This window comes from Beta vulgaris, chromosome 9 (assembly GCF_026745355.1).
Source record: "Beta vulgaris subsp. vulgaris cultivar EL10 chromosome 9, EL10.2, whole genome shotgun sequence".
In the NCBI taxonomy this organism is placed as follows: Eukaryota; Viridiplantae; Streptophyta; class Magnoliopsida; order Caryophyllales; family Amaranthaceae; genus Beta; species Beta vulgaris.
This window is the reverse complement of record NC_079210.1, coordinates 53,075,960-53,096,365: the sequence shown is the minus strand read 5'-3', so window position 1 is coordinate 53,096,365 and position 20,406 is coordinate 53,075,960. Positions and strand designations below refer to the sequence as shown.

The window sequence follows — 20,406 nt, the reverse complement described above, 5'->3', positions numbered from 1 at the left end:
GTTAGTTGTTTCTCGAGAATGAAAGTACTTATCATTTGCTTTAAATATTTTTACTACTTGCATTAAAAAAATAAGTATGTGTGTCGGAAAGACAAATATTTTGATTAGAAAGTTCAAATATTGAATGGGGATACAAGATGAGAAAGAAGAACATTTTAGGATATCTAAAATGAATTACATGCACTATAAATTGAGACAGAGAGAATATTATATTAGAATAACTACTCCATCTTTATCTAATTGCTGCAGTGTTATGAGCTCCAGTATTAAGGAAAGACGAAAAACTGTAGTGGGGAGTGGGGACAATAACTTTGTAAAAAAAAAAAGACAAATATGTGAGAGTTATAGGTAAGAAGATGACAAAGACAAGGGGAAATATAGATACTTTTTTGGAGGTCATGTTTACCAAAAGAAATATGGCAAGTAAAGAAAGACATCCATTTATTAAAAATGTAGCGAGTAAAAAATGGATGGAAGAGTTTTGAGCCTTAATAATGCCCTATTATATAAAAAATGTTAATAGGATCGCAAATATAATAGTAAGTTAAGATTGTAATGATTATGTTTAATTAGATCATTGACGTAAGTTTTTAATGATGATGTTTGAGGTCGCGAGATCTAAACTGTGATCATAATGATAGCAAAATCTTATCGACCCTTAACCTATTTAGATTTATCTAATTTATTTATAGGTGTGAGTTGAAGTTGTGTAGTGGCCTAGAGGTATGCTATCTTAAATTTTCTACACTTGCAAAAATATCTTTTTTTAGCTAATTTAAAATACCACTTGAATGAGTGAATCACTATTCGCTAAGCTATCTTAAACATTCTTTCAAAAAAAAAAAGCTATCTTAAACATTATTCATCAAACACTACTTTCTATTTTTAGAAGTGTATCCACTTAGTTAAATCTCTAAAAGTACCTCAAAAAAAAGTTGTCCAGTATGCACTTGGTTAAATTTCTTAAATTAGTGGATGGGAAATGCATCAACTAGAGAAAAAGGTTTTTTTGAGATTTTATTTTTAAGTGTCATTATGATAAAATATGAAATGTAATTCGTCAAAAAGAAATACTATCATAATACCATTATCTTGTTGGTTGGTAGTTTGTATCGAACACCTTTTCCAAATTTCAAAATAAACAACTAGTCTTCTGCTAACATCTAATCCCATTGCTAGCAACTAGAACTCCATTTGCCAATAAGTTGAATCAGGTCCAATCAGGTTTAATAAGTTCCAATAAATTCAGTTCAGGATCAATAAATTGAAGAGAACGCACCCTAAATCCTTCAATATCTAATGTATCTACAACTTAAATATGAATTTTGAAAAGCTCAAGAAAAATGAGATGTTTACCCCATAAACAGAAATTATGCCTTACTAGCTAATGGATTAATAGGTGATTGATTCCACCACGTATAATATACTACTCCTAATATGCATGTAAAGATAACTATCAATTGAGCTTCAAAACACATCAAATGTCATCAAAATGTATCTCTAACAACATTCTTATCACTATAACCAAACTAACAAATCCAAAATCCAAACTCAATACAATCTTGATTGCATAATAAATTAGCTAAACAATAGCAAACTAGCATAGTTCAAATAGCCAAAACTAATAAAAGAACATAATCAAACCAAGACCAAAGAAGTAGCAACTAGCCCTACTAGTGTTGCTGATACTTGAGCCATAGGACCAATCTGTGAGCCTGAGTTATGTGCCTGAGCCGGTGTCGGCGACTGAGCGTGGTGATCATGAGACGCTGGTGGAGCCGCCACCGACGGCGAGTGTTGAGACATAACATCCACCATCAACCGCTGACCACTCTTGCAATGCTCAGCATTACCACTTATGAAGTAGGTTAGGCCTGAATGTTCCAGCTTAATAGTTGTGTTGCCGTCAGTGAAGTAACCAGTGGCTTTGCTTGGGTCACAATGGTAGTACCCATACTTGTCCACTACTAAAACTGAGTCATTCTTGTATTGGAAATCTGCATCATCAATATTTTCACATTTTTAAGGCATAACAAGATGCATTGAAATTGAAATCATGCTATGGTTCATACTCAATTTTTTTTTTTGATATCGCTAAAATGTGCACTAATTGAAAGACAAATTACAACCTAAAGCTACTAGGTTCAAGCTTTCTAGCTCTTACATACCATAGTCGAATTAAATACACGATATTTCTCAATTCACAGTCATGAAAATCTATACAAATATACTAAAAGGCGTGCGAAAACAAGAAATTGTGTCACGTGGCACTCTTCCTAGAGAGTTTTAGTTCATTTAATCGATGTACAATAAAAAAATTAAGAAATTGTATAGTATAGGGTTTGATCCCGAGACCTCAACTACATATAATAAAGTTTTAAACACTAGGTTAAGTTGTAACTAGTGTTATTATCGCAAAGTATTATATTAATTTACAGAGGGAGTAGTTTGTTTTTATAAGACGCACACACACTTCGAAGTTAATTTACAGTTTTTTAAAATTAAGTATTAAGTTTCTACAATAATAAATAAAAAAATTTATCTAAGATGCATAGACACGAGACACTGGCACAGACTCATAGATACGGGGAAACACAAATTTTAAAAGTGAGAAAACACGGAGGAAACATTGAGAAATACAATATTTACAGTTTTGGTAGTAGAATAGGATATATTTTGAGAGATTTAAAGATATTGAAAGGAAAAAAAACCGAAAAAGTAAGGTTGAGAGGAATAATATTTCTTCAAGTAACAAAAAAAACTATCGTCTCATTTCAATTCACTATATCTTCAAACAAAAATTCAAAGTCTGTGAAAGTATTCTAAAGTGTCGGAAACGAGAAATTGACCCGTGTATACAGTATTTGAATTTATTGTAAACAATATGTTCATATGATATTTTTTCCATTTTAAAATGTAATAAACAAAAACAAATACATAAAAAGAATCTGAACCATCACATATAGAAAATAATTACGAGAGCATTATTAATGATTAATGATGAAACCCTAAATCTAAATAACATGATACTTTTGTTCTTCTACACAAAAATATCTAATAAGAAACAAAGTATGTACTAATTTCTTTCAAAAAAAATGTACTCAATTAAAAACAAATATCATTACCAAAAAGTACTTCCTCCATTTTCTATAAGACACGGATAATATTCCAAGATCAAACCAGATCAAATAGTTATAACTTTTATAAGAGATAGACACGGATAATATTCCAAGATCAAACCAGATCAAATAGTTATAACTTTTATAAGAGATATTAACGGTTAAAAAAAAGTACAAGTATACAACCGTGGTTACATCTTAAAACAAATGAATAAAAGACAAAAATATGATTTTATTAGAAGAAGAAATACTTACATAGAGAATCTCCAACATGAAATCTCTTAGAAGAAGCCCATTGATCATAGAAAGAAGTGTCATTACCATCAGGAACTCTCCAAGTTATAGCACCACCAACTTTCACATTCTTAAAACCTTTCACTCCTCCTAATTGCATCACACTAATCATCAAAATACTTAATAAAGCAAATTTCATATTAATCTTCATCTTAATTAAGTATCTTAATCTCTCTTTCACTTGAGTAATTTATTAAGTACAACAAATATATGTATGTGTATAAAATAGAAGAAACTAGCTTGTATTTATAACAAGAAAAAGAAGAATATTAACGGGTTAAAAACGGTTTGAAATAATCTCGAAAAATTAGGATTTTTTTATGGGACGTGGGAGAAGTTATTGTTATTTTTTTTTTATTTTATAGAAGTTATTATTTTAGTGGTGATTTTTTTGTTGACTGTTTGGGAAAAAAACGTGGGTGCTTTGAATCTATATTTTCGCTAATTTTGTTAAACCCTCACGTAACTTTTAATTATATGATGAAAAAGTGTTGAAAATTACAATATTGTGATAACGGGATTTATTTTTTTTTGAAGATGGGATAACGGTAATTTTATCAATGAAAATGAGAATGTATCTAATTTAAAGGAGCTCATCTTGACTGTCAAAAATGAAGTTTTAGCTTAATGTTGTCTAAAATTTAAATTTTTAGGTACTAGGTTTTTAAGATATACACTTCTATTTGATTGTATGTATTATATAGAATTATACATGATTTCTCATCTTTGTCAAATACCAACTTTCATTTTTCAGTTTAAGATCATTTTTTTTGGCTTCTAAGATTAGAAAATCATGTGATGTAAGTTGCATGATAAAAAAAAAATTAGTCGTATTTATACTTATAATATTAATTTTGAACATGGACAGCGAGAATACATTGAATATGTTATTATAATTCCTATACTTCCTCTTTATTTAATAGGTGCATCATGTGGGTTTAGGTACGCAATTGGATTCATAGTTCATTCTCTATGTTATTATAAACCGTATACTTTCTCCTTCCACCTCTTGTAAAATAGAATTTTCAAATTCCCTCCATTTGGAAGGGAAAAAAAAACTTTATTAGATGAAGTATTTAGAGAAGGTAATATTTTTTTCAAAAATTTAAATATTCTCAAGCCAATCTTTTACCCTAACAAAATTTAGAGTTATTTCTATAGATCACTTAGTTTATCTTAACGAACCATATTGTTGACCAAGTTACACAAGTCAGTTTGAACTACTACATGTATGATACTATAATACTCCATCATGTATGAGTAAAATTCATGCATAGAACTTAATTGATTCCATTCAAACAAGCTAGCCTTCCCAAAAGTGAAGCTGGTTGAACAAAAGGCTCCTGGCCAGTCGCCGCAGGTTCCATTGCACAAACCATATCACAGATTAATATTCGAACTGCACGTTATTTCGTGAGCATGATGAACATCATACAACCGGATTCGTTTATCACAACTTTCGGGACAGTAATCATATAAAGTGAGGGGAAAGATTGTGATATGCTTCAACATCTGTCAGTGAGATAAACTTCGAAACTGAATTGAAGACATCGGAACTGGTCTTACAGAGGAAAAAGAATTCAGTTGGATTTCTATGATTGTGCTAGAGTTTACAACAATGGAAACCTAGCAACAAGAGGAAAGAACCCTCAATATGTTTCCACAGGGGTGAAGCTAAAGAGCTCTAACAATTTCATATACAAAAGGTAAACATCAGCGTACTGGAAGATGTGGCGTTGTCTCTTCTGCGGCCGTATCTATCTTCTATATGACCAGAATTCCACGAGTTTGAGGCTGAGCTAGGAACAAGACAAACGTACTCAACCAAAGCTGCAGTAAAAGTTGGTGCATTATGACTTCTGCTCCACGACTATGGAACCAATGAGATATAGGTTAAGCGAACAAGCATTCTCCATCAATCTGAACGAGTCCAACCATCAAATGCTAATATTCTATGCTCAAGCAAACTAGCAAGAGACGACACTTTGACATCACCTCCTTACCCTCTAAATCCTGCCAAGAGAGGGAAGGGTGAGGGGTGGGAGGCTGTTAAACGGGCTGTACAACGAAAATGAAAAAAAAACTACTTAAATCACACAATTTGGCCAACTTTGCACAACACAGTGCAAACATAATGCAATGGCTTCATGAAATGTCTACTTCAAGCATAGTATTCATAAAACATAAATGATTATTCACTAAAATGCTATATTTCTTCATCTTACATATCCAATACAAGTAAACTGAGATGTGAAGGAAAAGTTAGCAATCTTTTTAGAAAGAGGTTTGATGTTCTATACTTCTATTGCTTTTCTGTAATTGATTTTCTAAAAAAAAAGAATAAGCGAGCTGGTACAAAATACAAAAATCATATGTACAAAAATATAAATCTCAGAAGTTTAATCTACAGGTTGTGCTAACAAGGCATCATCATCATTTTGGCAAGATCAGATATCCTGTTTACTGTTAAGTATAACAAAGAATTACTCAAAAACACTTTCAGCTTGAGAGTGAAAAGGGAGGTCGGATGTACTTAGCTTCATTGCTAAAAAATAAAGAAGATGTTTCCAATTAACTCTTACAAAAAAGAAACGTCCAGAGGAAACGATGGAAATTCCAAGATGACAAAAGAAAAGAATAGTCACCTGAAAGGAGACAGAAGATCCACTGAATTTTTCGCTTAAACATTGCTTGCAATAACAGCTTTCTGATTCGTTACCACTTGTTGGAACTGCTTACGTTTCTCAGCTCTGATGTCAAGAATACTCGGAGGATCAGGTTCAAAACACCCATGCATCTCAACCAGGTCAAACAATTCTTTCTTCAACAAAGTTTTCTTCTTCAGTAATTCTTCAACCAAAATATCCACAAGCTTCCGATTTTGTTGCAATATCTAATAGGGGATGATGGTCAAACAATAGAAGCAGACAACAGATACATCGTCACACTCTTATATTACAATTATATACCTTTTTCACACGTTCATAACACAGGTTGACAATCCTTTGAGCCTCCAGATCGATATCCTGGTAATATTAGATTGCAAAATAGTACTGAATACCATTAATACACATACGAAATTAGGAATACGCAAGTTCAGACTAGAAGTTTCGAACGGGCCTCATTTTTTTTGGGGGGGGGGGGGGTTCAGCATACACTGCCAGAAACTGAGCTACAAATGCAAAAACAAAAAGCACCTGTTAGGAATGCATACATCAATTTTCTCAGCAGTCCAGAAGTTGTTTAAACCATGATGTTTCTCAGATAGGCCACCAAGAACAAAACTTCGAGCTGCCGATCGAGCATTATCAGCTGTTTCAGCCCATATCGTGCTCAACTGCAAGAGTTCAGAGCAATTTTAGTCATATCTAAAGAATTTCATATAGGGCCAAGTAAATGGTAACGCAGGCAGAAGCAAAAATTCATAAATTAACATGCAGGCACTGAGCAGAATATAGTGTACCCAACGCCAAAGGCTGAAATTAATTCTCTACCACATCATTCCTTTGCCTTCATTTACATTTTCTTATTTTTGCTCAGATGTACACAAGTTTACCCTGGTCGGCTATTTGATTACACCAGCAAATGAGGAAAACCAAATAAAGGAGGATTAATGCACCACCACATATTAACAATAGTCGGATGCACAGAAATGAGTTGTCCAAGAAGAAAATAAAAACATAATTAAGACTACAGAGTATTTGAGTACAACTTTTTCTCAATAGCTCAAAAACTAATATCCTAGTGACTCCAAGGACCCATCACTTTCCAAGCACCATCTTCGAAAAAATTCCATGTTTCACATGTAATCAATAAGTATATTGGAGAAAGGCTTAACCATAACACAGAACTATATTCCTGAACATTTTCTATTCTTAGAATCTTAGGACAACATTGCAATTTAGAGTATTCAGAGTTTAAAATTACATGGCCAGAAGCAAGTCCCCCATGATTGGCATCACCAGGAAGTAAAATACTAATATCCTAGTGACTCCAAGGACCCATCACTTTTCAAGCACCATCTTCGAAAAAATTCCATGTTTCACATGTAATCAATAAGTATATTGGAGAAAGGCTTAACCATAACACAGAACTATATTCCTGAACATTTTCTATTCTTAGAATCTTAGGACAACATTGCAATTTAGAGTATTCAGAGTTTAAAATTTCATGGCCAGAAGCAAGTCCCCCATGATTGGCATCACCAGGAAGTAAACGCTACATTTATAAGATGCACCTAAGAATTGTCCAATCACTGATATCAGAAACATTTGTCAATCAAAGTAATATAGGGACTTCAGGCGTCATTATCAGTCACCCAACCAGCCACCGGGGATCACACGTGTGCAGACACAATGACTTTATGTGGTTGCTGAACTTAACTGTGATGCTTCAAACAAGCCGCTTTAACAATTGTTTTAAATAAAGAAAGTACATGAGTCCCTAATAGAAGACAATTTAACTATAAGCACGATGAACTATATGAAATGTCTAAGTTGACATTACTTCTTATCAACTGTCAAGCAATAGGCCAGTCAGTCGTCTTTTGGATCAAAGGCCAAGCAGAAAAGGTGTACTGCTAATACAGGGGTAAGGCTAATAAGCCTTATTGCAACTTAAGATGGACAACAATTCAAACGGAAATGTCGACATGTCAATTTCTACCTATTCAATAGGTCACACGGTGACTTATATCCTTCTCAAAAGAAGGTGGTAAATTACTAGACTTTCAAGTACTTAATAATTCCTATTGCTACCTTTTGGCGGATTCCGGTGGATTTTTTTGCTCAAAAATGACTCATAATGTGTATTGTAATTGTCAAGGTTACAAGTAGTTCCCTCATCACCCCCCCCCCCACCCCCAAAAAAAAACCACCACCTTACCCAAAAAAAAAAAAGAAATAAAAACATCAGAATCTAGGAGGCAGCAATAGTAGATGTGAAGTGTTTGCATTAATTCTGAAAAGGCTATTAGTCACAAAGTGAAATATTGAGTAGGCAATAATTGACAATTTACCCTTTCCGAAAAAAATGGGATCCAAATGGAAGATAAATATCAAACTTTGCAAGGGAAATAAAAAGCAAAAATATACGGATGGCAAGAACTATCAAGCCAAAGAAAAATATCCAGAAATAAACATTTGACAAAAAGGGAGCAAAATGGGTAGCAGAATTAGCAATCTACAGACTGAAGCTTCCAATCCCTAAAGATACAAGGGAATAATTTTGAGTTTTCATATCTCCAAGACATAGGACAAGGCATGCTGATTTTTCCTCACCTGGTCTTCACCATACCATAGCTCATCAGCTGCTCGAGATGCTAGCTGAACTGAAATATGATCCAAAAGGGACTGCCGGCTGCATATAGAAGACAATAGAGAAGATGAGTAGTTCTATAAGTGCAGATGAAAACTCTAGCAGCTATATGCATCTTATTTCTTAAGACACCATGTAATATGGATATAGTCAGCCAGATGTCTCAATAAGCTATAACATCTGCTTGCTTGTGAGGTTCAGATAAATGCGCAAAAGGCATGAGTACTAAATTTTGGATGTCAACTTAAGACAGGAGGTCCCTTCTCTGGCTTTTGTAGTTCGGTTAGTTATAGTAAGTGCGCTAGACTCTATGACTTCTACCACAACACTAATACAGTTTTGTTGCTACTTCTGCTTACTGATTTCTGTCACCTAAACCTGTTTTATGAGAAATCTCGGAAACAGCCTCGTATAAGGCTACACAATCTGTCCTTACCAGCAGCAAGATCCACATAGGCTGTTCTGTCGTTGTAAGTCTCAAAACAGAAAAGGACTGGAAAAAGAAGTAGGGTGAGGAATATACCTTAGCATTCCTTCCTTATATTTGATAGGATCCAATTTAGAACGAACATAACCGAGTTCCCTACCAGCCCTCGGAGCAATATTCAGCTGCCCAATAAACAAAAGAAATTTGAATTTGGTATCCTTACAGAGATAACTTCATCAATTAGCACAAAATTTGAAAGAAAAAATACAAAATGATCATACAAATTCTATATTTCTAAGATCAGGAAAGTTCACAGCTGCTACAGCTTGTGCTGCTTCATTAAGAGCTATTCGCTTCCACATTTCAAGACTCCTCTCCTTCCTGTCAAGCATTCCTCTTTCTTCCAACTGAGCAGCTTGTAATAAGTCATCTGTTGTTATCTGCACACCGCAAAGAAAATTATGAGATGATTTCAGAGACAGTAGTGATCTACTTCTACCTTGGTAGCTTTTCAATGGTGGTTACTGAGAGAGGTGCAATCAGCCAATCAGGTCAATCATGTCAGCTTCGTCAGTGCACTTTGGATATATAAACGTGAGATGTATTTGCTTTACTGCTATGTTTCCCATTCATCTGAATAAATGATGAATACTAGGGGTAATAGTTGGCATATGAAGTAAATTCCAATGAAGTTTGATGACTGCTTACATAGAGAATTCCAAGAATTATCAAGAGATAATGTATATAGATTATTGAACATGCTGAAACAAAGAGAATAACAAACAATGTAATTTCTAAAGGCAAAAGATGCTCAGAATCTTTTTTAAGTTACATTGCTTTAGCTTCAGAATCACTGTTGTGGTTGTATTCTATTTTGTCTCAAATATTGTGTTTTCATATTCACTCAGCAACAGAATTTGAAATTTAAAGAGTTAAGGATGATTAACATAGCTTCCTTGCTCAAATCCAATCTAAGAAATCTTACAGAGATCTTATGATATCTGCTTTAGATTAAATTCATATTGAAAGATCAAGATGTCAAAGCATGCTTCAATTAGGTTCCTGGGTTGGATCAATTATAGCAAGGAGTCTCTCAAGAAAGAAATAGTGCAGCGCCTGCAGGCTATTTCCCTTTTGTGTTAGATTCTTTAAAACTTCTATACCAGTCATGCAAAAATTATCACCTTAATATTTGAGATCTTCAGTATGTCATTTTAAATAATGTTTCAGAAAAGAACTGAAATTTGTTCCCACTTCTGCAGTCTTTCACTAGCAAGCATTATCACAGGCTTGACAAAATCATCAAAGTCCAATGCTTTTAAGAATAAAATTACCTCACTTCTGTTATCACGTAACATAGTGATAGCAGCAACCTCAATGATATTTGCAAGCTCTGCCCCTACCATACCATCAGTCATACTAGCAACAGCCATATAGTCAACATCCTCAGCCATAGGTTTCTTGCGAGCATGAACCTAAGCCAAGAAGACACGCAGGAATAGTAAGTAGATTATTAGGAAAAGGTTAGTCCAAGAGGGCGAGAAGCAAGTAATACTATAACTGTATAACATATGGTGAATTGGTGACAATGTCTAAATTTTGAATGAAAATAAAGGTGAAGCTGACGCACCTTCAGAATTTCGATACGCCCTTGAAGGCTAGGGTTAGGTATATGTATCTTCCTGTCAAACCTACCCGGCCTGACAAGTGCTGGATCTAAAATGTCTGGTCTATTGGTTGAAGCAATAGTTATCACTTCCCCTTTACCTTCAAACCCATCCAAGGACACAAGGAGCTGCGGTTGATAAACAAGACAATAAACACCTTATATCATGATATCTCTCATTTCTCTCCTTCAACAGATGATTCAAATGGGGCAGGACATCACAGAAACCTGATTTAATGTAGCATCACGTTCTTGTCCACCTGAACCCTTTATGAGGCCACGCTCCCTCCCAACAGCATCCAATTCATCAATGAAGACAACAGATGGAGCCTATCCAAGTGCAAATCATTGAAGACATGATATTATTAGCTCATCTTTCAGTCTCTTGCTCACGAAATAAAGAAACAATACATACAAAACAGAACTGATGAGGACCTCCACAAAAATCAGCGGCGAGACCTCCACAAAAATTCAGCGGCGGAGATTTCGAAATTTGTAATAACAGAAAAGAGTGAAAATTGCCAATGCTGAACATGTTTCGAGCAAGTTTTCACATGCATCAAAAGATTATCAAGAGATGTAGATTTCAGAGAAAAAAGGACATTTCTAATTTGACAACATATGCCTGTAAGTAGCAAAATACTGCTTACATTATCTTTTGCTTCTTGGTAAAGTGCTCGCACACGAGAAGCACCAACACCAACATATATCTCCACAAATTGAGAAGCAGAAATAGAAAAGAAGTTTACACCAGCTTCACCAGCCACAGCTTTCGCTAACAGTGTCTTCCCAACTCCAGGAGGTCCACAGAGAAGAATTCCACCTTTAATATGATGATGCAACACGTTATTGACACTCAACACAAAAGACAATTGAAGCACTATATTGACTCAACCAAATTTTTTTCATCTGGTTCTTTGAGGTTTTATTAACAACTTGGTCGATAACTTGTGATTCTAATATCCCTCCATTGATGCATCATCATAATAATTGTCCACAGTAATAAATGGTAAAGACGTTTTGTAGCAACTGTACAAAGTTATGAAAGATGATTTGACCATCACCACACAAGGATGCTTAATGAAAGATAGCTCTTTTCCCAAGAGGAGACTGGAATAACAAAAACATAATAAGACAATTTTAGGTAAATATATTAATAGAGACATAAGACAATTTTGCAGATTGTCGGACCTGGTATCTTCACTCCTCTTCTGCGATACATTTCTGCATGTGTGAAAAATTTAACAATCTCTTCCAGCTCAAGTCGTATTTTACCAAGCCCAGCAACATCTGCAAACTTCACATCCACATCTCTCTCCAAAAATTGAGGCGGTCTTTGGTGGCGTGCTCGACGAACGCGAGCACCAGACTTCATGAACTGCGAAGCCATCTTCATGTAAGGAGTCTTTTCACCACCCTCCACCTCTTGTTCATCTTCTTCACCTTCCCTTCCTTGCATTGTCCACTCTAGCTCCCTCATCTTTTTCCTTTCCTCAGCATCAGCTTTTTCAATCTTCAGTCTATCCTCATAATCCTTCCTCTGCCGTTTATACCCAAGAACAACCGTTCGGTAGAATAAGATAAAGAACACAAGCCCAATGCAAGTAGTCACATTGGAGTCCTTAGCCAAAGTATTCCAAACAGATCCCATATACTCATAATTGTCCCTCGCCTGAAGCAAAGACTTTTCATAATTAATCTTCTGCAACTCCCTTCTCTTTTCTCTGTCCTGCATCCTTTTCTGCTGTTTCATCGCCTTCTCCATTATCTCCCTATTCTCCCTCATGTTCTTCAAATCCTCTTCCCTCTGCCTCTTCAACTCCTCCCTCATCTTCTTCAACTCTAAAGCCTTCTTTGATTGAGGCTTCGATTTAAAAAACGAAGAAGCCACCTGAATGGGTATCCTCGACAAGAAACCCATATACGGGGTAGGAAGATCTGGATTCTTAACCGGCGGACTATATGCATTAACACAAAAGGATCCAATACTCAATTCATCCCATCTATCCCAAAACTTAGGATTACCCTCAAAAGAGGGTAACACAGTCCTTAAAACCCTAGTATCATCCAACACAACCAAAACCCACTCAGCTTTTCGCCTCAACGCCGCATTCGGAGGCTTAACTATATGCTTAAGCTTACCCTCCTCCATCAAATTCAATACATCAGTATAGGGTAACCTATCCCTAACTACAGGCAAACCTTGTGACCATGATTTCAACTGTTGTGGGGTCCAAAGTTGTGTTGTTTTCTTAGCACTACGCTTCTTTTCAGCAACTTTTGCTGCCACTGCTGGTTGTGGCAGCGCAGTTGATATCACTGTTAGAGTGACAGACAATTTAAGCAGTTCTAATCTATTATCATTGCTCTTTTTGTTCTCATCATCATCTTGTAAGTTTTTGGACAATTTACATGAAATTTGTGGGATTTTACGAAATGGGTAACTATGTTTATAAGATTTTAATGGGTTATTAAACAAGTGAAATGAATTTTGAAGAGAAGCCATGAAATTAAAACTACAACAACTGATAAATAACAAAGAAAGAAAATTTAGAGAGGAGAGAGACAAACTTGATTGAGGCGCCACTAAAATTAGTGAATTGCTGCAACATGCTTAGTTAGAGACTAGAGTAGTTATAATTTTAGTGATGAATTTGAAGTTTTAAGAAGGATTTCATTAGCTCAAGGGAAGAATTATACTATTTGATGAGAATATGGATATGGGAGAAATAGGAGAGTAATTGGAGAGGGCCTGTAAGGAGATATCCACTTACAACACAAACACAAGTAAACCCAGCTAAGTTGATTGAATACCCGAATCGATTTATCCGATGTGAGACCCAACCAAGACTTGGCATAAATTGAACTAAACTGAAATCGAATCGAAATTAACTTGACCTAATACCTATAGTGATTTAAATAGATTTAACGTGGATAGAAAGTAACATGATACCTAAATTGATCCAATGCGAGATAACTCAAATTTGATTTATTCGAGCTATTTCATTAAAACATTAATGTCAAAAAAGAGTTTGAGAAAAGTTGGAAAAAAAAAGTGGATAAATGGAAGATAACAACTGAAGTAATTCTCAAAAAACTAATAATGTAATAATATTATAATACGAACCTATTGTATTAATAATGTTAGTAGTAATGATGATGATGATGTAATAATAATAATGATAATAATAATAAAAAAAAATAAATAAAATAAAAAATATTAGGAAGCCCTCGTTTTTTCGGGCTGGGCTGGGTTGAAGATATTTTTATAGTGTCGTGAATTCGAGAAAGAAAAAAGTATAATTTCAATAATAAAAATAATATAAATTCTTAATAAGAATAGTAATAAATTTAATAATTAAGCATATTACTACACTTATGACTCGATGTAAACACATACTCCAAAACACATGAATTTTCAAAGGATAATAGACCCAATATCCACCTGATCATATTGAAGCTGACCAAATATATTCTCAAAATCCAAACCTAATACTCGAACTGACCCGATCTACTAAGGGGTCGTTTGGTTCAAAATAAGAAATGGAAAGGGAATGGAATGGGATGAAAGGATGGAATGGAAATGGAATGTGTTACTTTAGACACTTGTTTGTTTTGATGTAGGAATGGAATCATTGGCCTAATGACTCCCTTACTTTTTGTTTCCTATGGTGTGAGGAGGGTTTCAAGATGGGGGAATCAAAATTGGGCTAGTAAGGGAGTGAAAAAAATGGATAACCCAACCAAACATAAAATAAGGGAGTGTGTTACCTCAATCCGTTTCCAAGCCTAAAATATTTCCAACCAAACGGACCCTTAATGACTCGATGTAAACACATACTCCAAAACACATGAATTTTCAAAGGATGATAGACCCAATATCCACCTGCTCATATTGAAGCTGACCAAATATACTCAAAATCCAAACCTAATACTCTAACTGACCCGATCTACTAAGGGGTCGTTTGGTTCAAAATAAGAAATGGAAAGGGAATGGAATGGGATGAAAGGATGGAATGGAAATGGAATGTGTTACTTTAGACACTTGTTTGTTTTGATGTAGGAATGGAATCATTGGCCTAATGACTCCCTTACTTTTTGTTTCCTATGGTGTGAGGAGGGTTTCAAGATGGGGGAATCAAAATTGGGCTAGTAAGGGAGTGAAAAAAATGGATAACCCAACCAAACATAAAATAAGGGAGTGTGTTACCTCAATCCGTTTCCAAACCTAAAATATTTACAACCAAACGGACCCAATGACTCGATGTAAACACATACTCCAAAACACATGAATTTTCAAAGGATGATAGACCCAATATCCACCTGATCATATTGAAGCTGACCAAATATACTCAAAATCCAAACCTAATACTCGAACTGACCCGATCTACTAAGGGGTCGTTTGGTTCAAAATAAGAAATGGAAAGGGAATGGAATGGAATGAAAGGATGGAATGGAAATGGAATGTGTTACTTTAGACACTTGTTTGTTTTGATGTAGGAATGGAATCATTGGCCTAATGACTCCCTTACTTTTTGTTTCCTATGGTGTGAGGAGGGTTTCAAGATGGGGGAATCAAAATTGGGCTAGTAAGGGAGTAAAAAAATGGATAACCCAACCAAACATAAAATAAGGGAGTGTGTTACCTCAATCCGTTTCCAAGCCTAAAATATTTCCAACCAAACGGATCCTTAATGACTCGATGTAAACACATACTCCAAAACACATGAATTTTCAAAGGATGATAGACCCAATATCCACCTGATCATATTGAAGCTGACCAAATATACTCAAAATCCAAACCTAATACTCTAACTGACCCGATCTACTAAGGGGTCGTTTGGTTCAAAATAAGAAATGGAAAGGGAATGGAATGGGATGAAAGGATGGAATGGAAATGGAATGTGTTACTTTAGACACTTGTTTGTTTTGATGTAGGAATGGAATCATTGGCCTAATGACTCCCTTACTTTTTGTTTCCTATGGTGTGAGGAGGGTTTCAAGATGGGGGGAATCAAAATTGGGCTAGTAAGGGAGTGAAAAAAATGGATAACCCAACCAAACATAAAATAAGGGAGTGTGTTACCTCAATCCGTTTCCAAACCTAAAATATTTCCAACCAAACGGACCCTAAAAAGAATCAAATTAAAATTAAAACATGACCAGTCGCGAACCAACCTGAAACTGATGCGAAAGTAAAATAGATCTAAAATGACGCGTTTTCATATGACCCAACCCAATTGCTCGTTCTACTCACAAGTCACATGTGGCTTGTCCAATATGGCAATATTACTAATTTACTATGTCATCTATTGTAGAGTAATTTAACCAAATTCCACCCCTGATAAGTTGATGTTAAGGGTGAGCAAAATAGTTGGGTATCCTTTTAGGAATCGCGGGTTTCATATCTAGGACGAATTATGTTTCTTTAATGGTCCCATAATTATTCTTTCCGTCCCATAATATAATGCTTACTCATTTTTGTTGGGTCAAACTTTAAAATCTTTGACTGAATATTCTCATTTGTATATATATAAAAAACATATTCATGTGAGATCTTGTTAGATTCGTTAGTTTTATAATATCAAATTTTTATATTTTTTTATTACTACAGAATTGAAGATATTAAAGATCAAAGTTACGTCTTGAAGACCGTGTAAAAAAGAAACAAACACTATATTATGGGACGGAGGGAGTATATTATTTATAAAATTCAACAAGGTTTATTATGTCTTTTTTTTCAAAAATACGTTGGCCTTTTTCAATCACATACATTCCCACAAATCACACAAAAATATGCTCATGCCTGGAAACAAAGGATAGGCTAGTTTCATTTGCCTAGTAAGCAGTAGTAATTTTTCTATATACCTAAGGAAAAGCCATAATTAGATAATTAGAGATTGTTTAGGGGAGATTAGGAGAGATTTGAGGATGTGTATTAAGAAAAAAGCTTTTACTTGGCTGGATGTTTACAAGGGATGAGTATTATCAATTATGTGATTATAACTAATAACCTAAACAATTAGGTGATACTGTCCTGAAACGCGATCCTTTTCGTTTATAGAAAAAAATTGATGGTCCATTTCTGAAATCAAACATTGGAAATGCATATGGGAGAAAAGTAAATAGAGCGCATCTTAATTCAAGGTTTTGGTAGGCTTAGTGGCAATTTAGAGAGTGTATATATGTACTTGAAGCTGAATTTCTTGCAGTACTTGACTAATCTCCCAGTAAAGTCCCTTCCCTTAAAACTCATGATGAGTAAAGCAAACTCCAACTACACAATAACACAAAGGCATATGTTACGATGATTGACATGCTTGTTTGATTGTTTAGGAGAGTAAACTTGGAACTTATTGCCTTCAATAAATCAGATCATATACCAACAGTTATGGCAACTTTGAACTTATGTGCTTAGTATTTTGAGCTTCTATTTCGGTTGCTTAACCGCGTGGGGGCTTCTCCGCTTCAATTGAACTCCTTGCCTCCTCCCTTCTTCCAATTTCATGAGCACAATGACATTTACAAGTACAATATTGTTCCATACATTCATGATAAATAAATAAAAATGAAGCTTTAGCCACAGTTCTTTGATGAACTACTATATGCTTCAATTTCTCAAAATAGGATTTTAAGATGATTCAATCATTCAATCAAGATGTTACTTCCAATTTCCAACATTTACAAATCTCACTCGAGGAATCGAGTCTAATGGATTGATCACCAGAATACATCTCCAGAGAACCTTGTTATTCACAAGGATATATAGCAGGAATAGGTTCTAGATCAGTTAAAAATCAGTAACAAGTTAACCAAATAACATCAAGAACAGCAGAGGCAGCAAGCAAGAAGCAACTCAAGAAGGTGAGCGCGATGGAGGCAGCAACTCGATTACAGAAGGCGTGCAAGGGCTTGCAGAAATTGGGCAATGCTGTGTGTCGGATTCCTGTTCGGTTCAGGCTAGTCACCCCTGAGGCTGCTGAGCCTGCACTCATCAGTGCATATGCAAAAATCTGCCTCACAAGAAAATCATACAAGGCAAAAAAGATTCAGCATTTTCTTATAAGATTATAATCTGCTGCCATGAACAAATCAAGTCCTTTGCCCCATATAATTTCACCAGCTAAAGTAGTTCGCATCCACACTAAATAAAATGTCAATCTGTCGCAGATCAATCTATGAACCCACCAAAAGCATCTATATTGGGCACTAATTCGCAACAATCTATAACTCGACAAGCAAAACAAGTTTATTTGTCTAACTACTTTAGGCAACTAACAAGGCAAAAAAACTGTCCTATATGTAAACTCTTAGCAATTTACCGCCTACCAAACAAGCCGTTAATTAACAGACTGCGTTAAGCTTGGGAATTTACATACTATCCTCCTAATTACCTGACTACAATCATCAGGACACATCTTTCAATTAGGAATTCCTAAAGCTTAACAGAAGTGATGCCTTTCATGGAAGGCAATTAGAGGCAAAAACTTCATGACACATAAAAACATTAATATCTTTCACGCAACATAGATGCATTTTCGAATTCATTCGTTTCGAAAGAGAAGGTATAACACATTGTAGATGATCATAGACAAACAAACACTTCACCTGATCACCAGCATAGATAACCCATGCATATCTCTGAGAAGGAATAACAAGAGCTTTCCTTCGCAACCTCGACGCACTAATTAGCAACTGAAGTAAAGAGTGAGCCACAACTGCTCCTGAAACTCCAACCAGATACCTGTATAACAACCCCAAGTTCAGATAAATTCTGACAAAAAGATTATTCACATGTTTCATATGTTCAATCATCAATGCTTAAACATTGAACAAAATTCAGCTAATTCATACATATCAACTTAGTCACACAAGTTGAACTAACTAATTTATCCTATAATTCATTGTACAGATCTGTCAACACTCTTTTTAGGGTCTGTTCTCTTCGACATAAAACAGCTTAACTGAATCGAACTGAAATGAATACTGATATGTGAGAGTAAAAATAATGTCCAAAGTTGAACTGAACTGAATTGAACTGAAAATAAGCTGAGAAGAACAGACCCTTAGATCATGGGGTGAGCAAAATTATAAGTTTTGAACATCATTCCATGACAAATAAAAAAACCCAACTTAACCAAACCCATAATTTACTTAAGGTCCATGCAAGATTTAACACAAAAATGTGACTCAAAATTGAAATTAATCAGACCTGGAACACCACAATGTACCCAAAAAAATTCCCCACGACACACAAAATCTTATTAGAATTACCTAACTTGAAAAAAAAAAGACATTCAGTTCATCTTCGAGATTTGTCCAATAAAAAACATCTCAAATTCTCAAGTATCCAAATTCAAATTATAATTGTATACTTCCTCCGTTTTTTTTACTTGCAACACTTTCCTTAAAGAAAAATAATTAATTACTCGCAACACTTTCTACTTTTGCTTTTTCCTTAAACGAAAGTAGTACAAAAGGTATCAAATTAAGGCAAAGCTATTAAAAAAAAGAGAGAGAGAAGATATTGACGTACTCAAAGGAGTCAGAATAAGACCAGTGAGCATAAACAGGGAGCTGAAAGCCATAAAGAGAAAGAGTTGATGATTGTTTTGCAGTCACCATTAAACTAAGTCCTACAACACAAGTCATTAAACAAACAAGCCTTAATATTACATGAACTCCATCAATGGTTGCTGGCCTAACTTTCCGGCTTATCAGATACGCCGGAGCAGACACTAACGGCCCACTCATAGTCCCTGTCTCCGACGCTTCTGCCGCCGCCACCGGTGGTTGGATCGCCGGAGTTTTTCCCTCTAACACAACTTCACCCATTAAGGTTGAAGTTTATACTATATATGTTTAGTTGAAAAATGGGGGATTTTTGAAATTTGGAAATGTGTGTCTTTGTTGTGTTTTAATCTATATTACTATGTTTTCATGGGGTAATAAGGACAGTGTGTTTGCATTGGGGTTCCCGGGGTTTCTATGTTTGAAAGGACAAACTGAAGTGGAGAAAAACTGAGAAAGGGAGGCACTATTTCTAGTCTCCTTTCATGAAAAGTAGGCATGCATGACTTTATAATAATGATATAGCATGGCCGCTGGCCGGCATATGAGTATTTGGCCAAATTTTAACTAGCTATCTATTTCCTCCGTTTTTAAATAAGTGCAACATTTGTATAGTATATTCAGGGGTATTTTTGTAATAAATTAGAATTTCAGGTGTTTATTTGACACCAAATTTGCTCATCTCGGCAATTTTGCTCATTTACTCAATTGCTTATTTTGTAATAAAAGTGTTTGCTCATTTTATTAAATGAGTAAAAATGTTTGCTCATTTGTTCATTTTGTTCATTCATTCATTTAGTTCATTTGCTCATTCGTTCCTTTTGCTCATTTGGAGAAAACAGTCTTGGGTGTACCATGAGCATGGTACACCCATGTGTACTATAAATATTCTCGCTAAACATCTAATCTAAATATTTAAATGTGAAATAGAGAGAGTGATGATCGAATAATTGCATTTACAAAAATATTCTATAATTCATATTCTAAAATATAAATATAAAGTAATATTTAAC

The 20,406-nt window shown here is 34.9% G+C and overlaps 3 protein-coding genes across 9 annotated transcripts; all 3 read right to left on the bottom strand.

The window, feature by feature from the left end:
* Positions 1 to 1,575: 1,575 nt before the first annotated feature.
* On the bottom strand, positions 1,576 to 3,846 carry LOC104904760 (early nodulin-like protein 7). Its single transcript, XM_010693133.3, has 2 exons — positions 3,375 to 3,846; positions 1,576 to 1,997 (listed from the first exon to the last, which is right to left on the bottom strand). Exons 1-2 carry the CDS (start codon positions 3,562 to 3,564, stop codon positions 1,639 to 1,641), a joined length of 549 nt encoding a protein of 182 aa, XP_010691435.1. The 5' UTR covers positions 3,565 to 3,846; the 3' UTR covers positions 1,576 to 1,638.
* A 1,086-nt stretch (positions 3,847 to 4,932) lies between these two features.
* On the bottom strand, positions 4,933 to 13,590 carry LOC104904758 (probable inactive ATP-dependent zinc metalloprotease FTSHI 2, chloroplastic). 6 transcript variants are annotated; one of them, XM_010693131.3, is made up of 12 exons: positions 12,014 to 13,589; positions 11,473 to 11,645; positions 11,051 to 11,152; positions 10,787 to 10,951; positions 10,491 to 10,631; positions 9,438 to 9,596; positions 9,253 to 9,338; positions 8,693 to 8,771; positions 6,628 to 6,750; positions 6,383 to 6,439; positions 6,059 to 6,306; positions 4,933 to 5,471 (listed from the first exon to the last, which is right to left on the bottom strand). In XM_010693131.3, the coding sequence occupies exons 1-11, from the start codon at positions 13,326 to 13,328 to the stop codon at positions 6,094 to 6,096; spliced, it is 2,613 nt and encodes an 870-aa protein (XP_010691433.1). In that variant the 5' UTR covers positions 13,329 to 13,589; the 3' UTR covers positions 4,933 to 5,471; positions 6,059 to 6,093. The 6 variants fall into 6 exon arrangements, with proteins under 6 accessions (XP_010691433.1, XP_057247805.1, XP_010691432.1 ...); XM_057391822.1 differs by having other exon boundaries at positions 4,933 to 5,283; XM_010693130.4 differs by having other exon boundaries at positions 4,933 to 5,426; positions 12,014 to 13,588.
* A 3,787-nt stretch (positions 13,591 to 17,377) lies between these two features.
* LOC104904757 (CASP-like protein 3A1) lies at positions 17,378 to 19,868 on the bottom strand. 2 transcript variants are annotated; one of them, XM_048636735.2, is made up of 4 exons: positions 19,499 to 19,868; positions 19,359 to 19,399; positions 18,431 to 18,566; positions 17,378 to 17,835 (listed from the first exon to the last, which is right to left on the bottom strand). In XM_048636735.2, the coding sequence occupies exons 1-4, from the start codon at positions 19,655 to 19,657 to the stop codon at positions 17,620 to 17,622; spliced, it is 552 nt and encodes a 183-aa protein (XP_048492692.1). In that variant the 5' UTR covers positions 19,658 to 19,868; the 3' UTR covers positions 17,378 to 17,619. The 2 variants fall into 2 exon arrangements, with proteins under 2 accessions (XP_048492692.1, XP_010691430.1); XM_010693128.4 differs by having other exon boundaries at positions 19,359 to 19,864.
* Between the last annotated feature and the right edge of the window lie 538 nt (positions 19,869 to 20,406).

What these genes read in the sequence shown, in the direction of transcription:
- LOC104904760 (XM_010693133.3), bottom strand. Translation starts at nt 3,564, where the DNA reads ATGAAGATTAATATGAAATTTGCTTTATTAAGTATTTTGATGATTAGT. An exon ending in TCATGTTGGAGATTCTCTAT is followed by an intron (nt 1,998 to 3,374) that starts GTAAGTATTTCT and finishes TTGATGATGCAG; the next exon opens with ATTTCCAATACAAGAATGAC.
- LOC104904758 (XM_010693131.3), bottom strand. Translation starts at nt 13,328, where the DNA reads ATGGCTTCTCTTCAAAATTCATTTCACTTGTTTAATAACCCATTAAAA. An exon ending in TATAAGGAAGGAATGCTAAG is followed by an intron (nt 8,772 to 9,252) that starts GTATATTCCTCA and finishes TTCTATATGCAG; the next exon opens with CCGGCAGTCCCTTTTGGATC. An exon ending in GGACTGCTGAGAAAATTGAT is followed by an intron (nt 6,440 to 6,627) that starts GTATGCATTCCT and finishes TAATATTACCAG; the next exon opens with GATATCGATCTGGAGGCTCA.
- LOC104904757 (XM_010693128.4), bottom strand. Translation starts at nt 19,657, where the DNA reads ATGGGTGAAGTTGTGTTAGAGGGAAAAACTCCGGCGATCCAACCACCG. An exon ending in TCTTATTCTGACTCCTTTGA is followed by an intron (nt 18,567 to 19,358) that starts GTACGTCAATAT and finishes GTTGTTATACAG; the next exon opens with GTATCTGGTTGGAGTTTCAG. An exon ending in TTATCTATGCTGGTGATCAG is followed by an intron (nt 17,836 to 18,430) that starts GTGAAGTGTTTG and finishes CTTGTGAGGCAG; the next exon opens with ATTTTTGCATATGCACTGAT.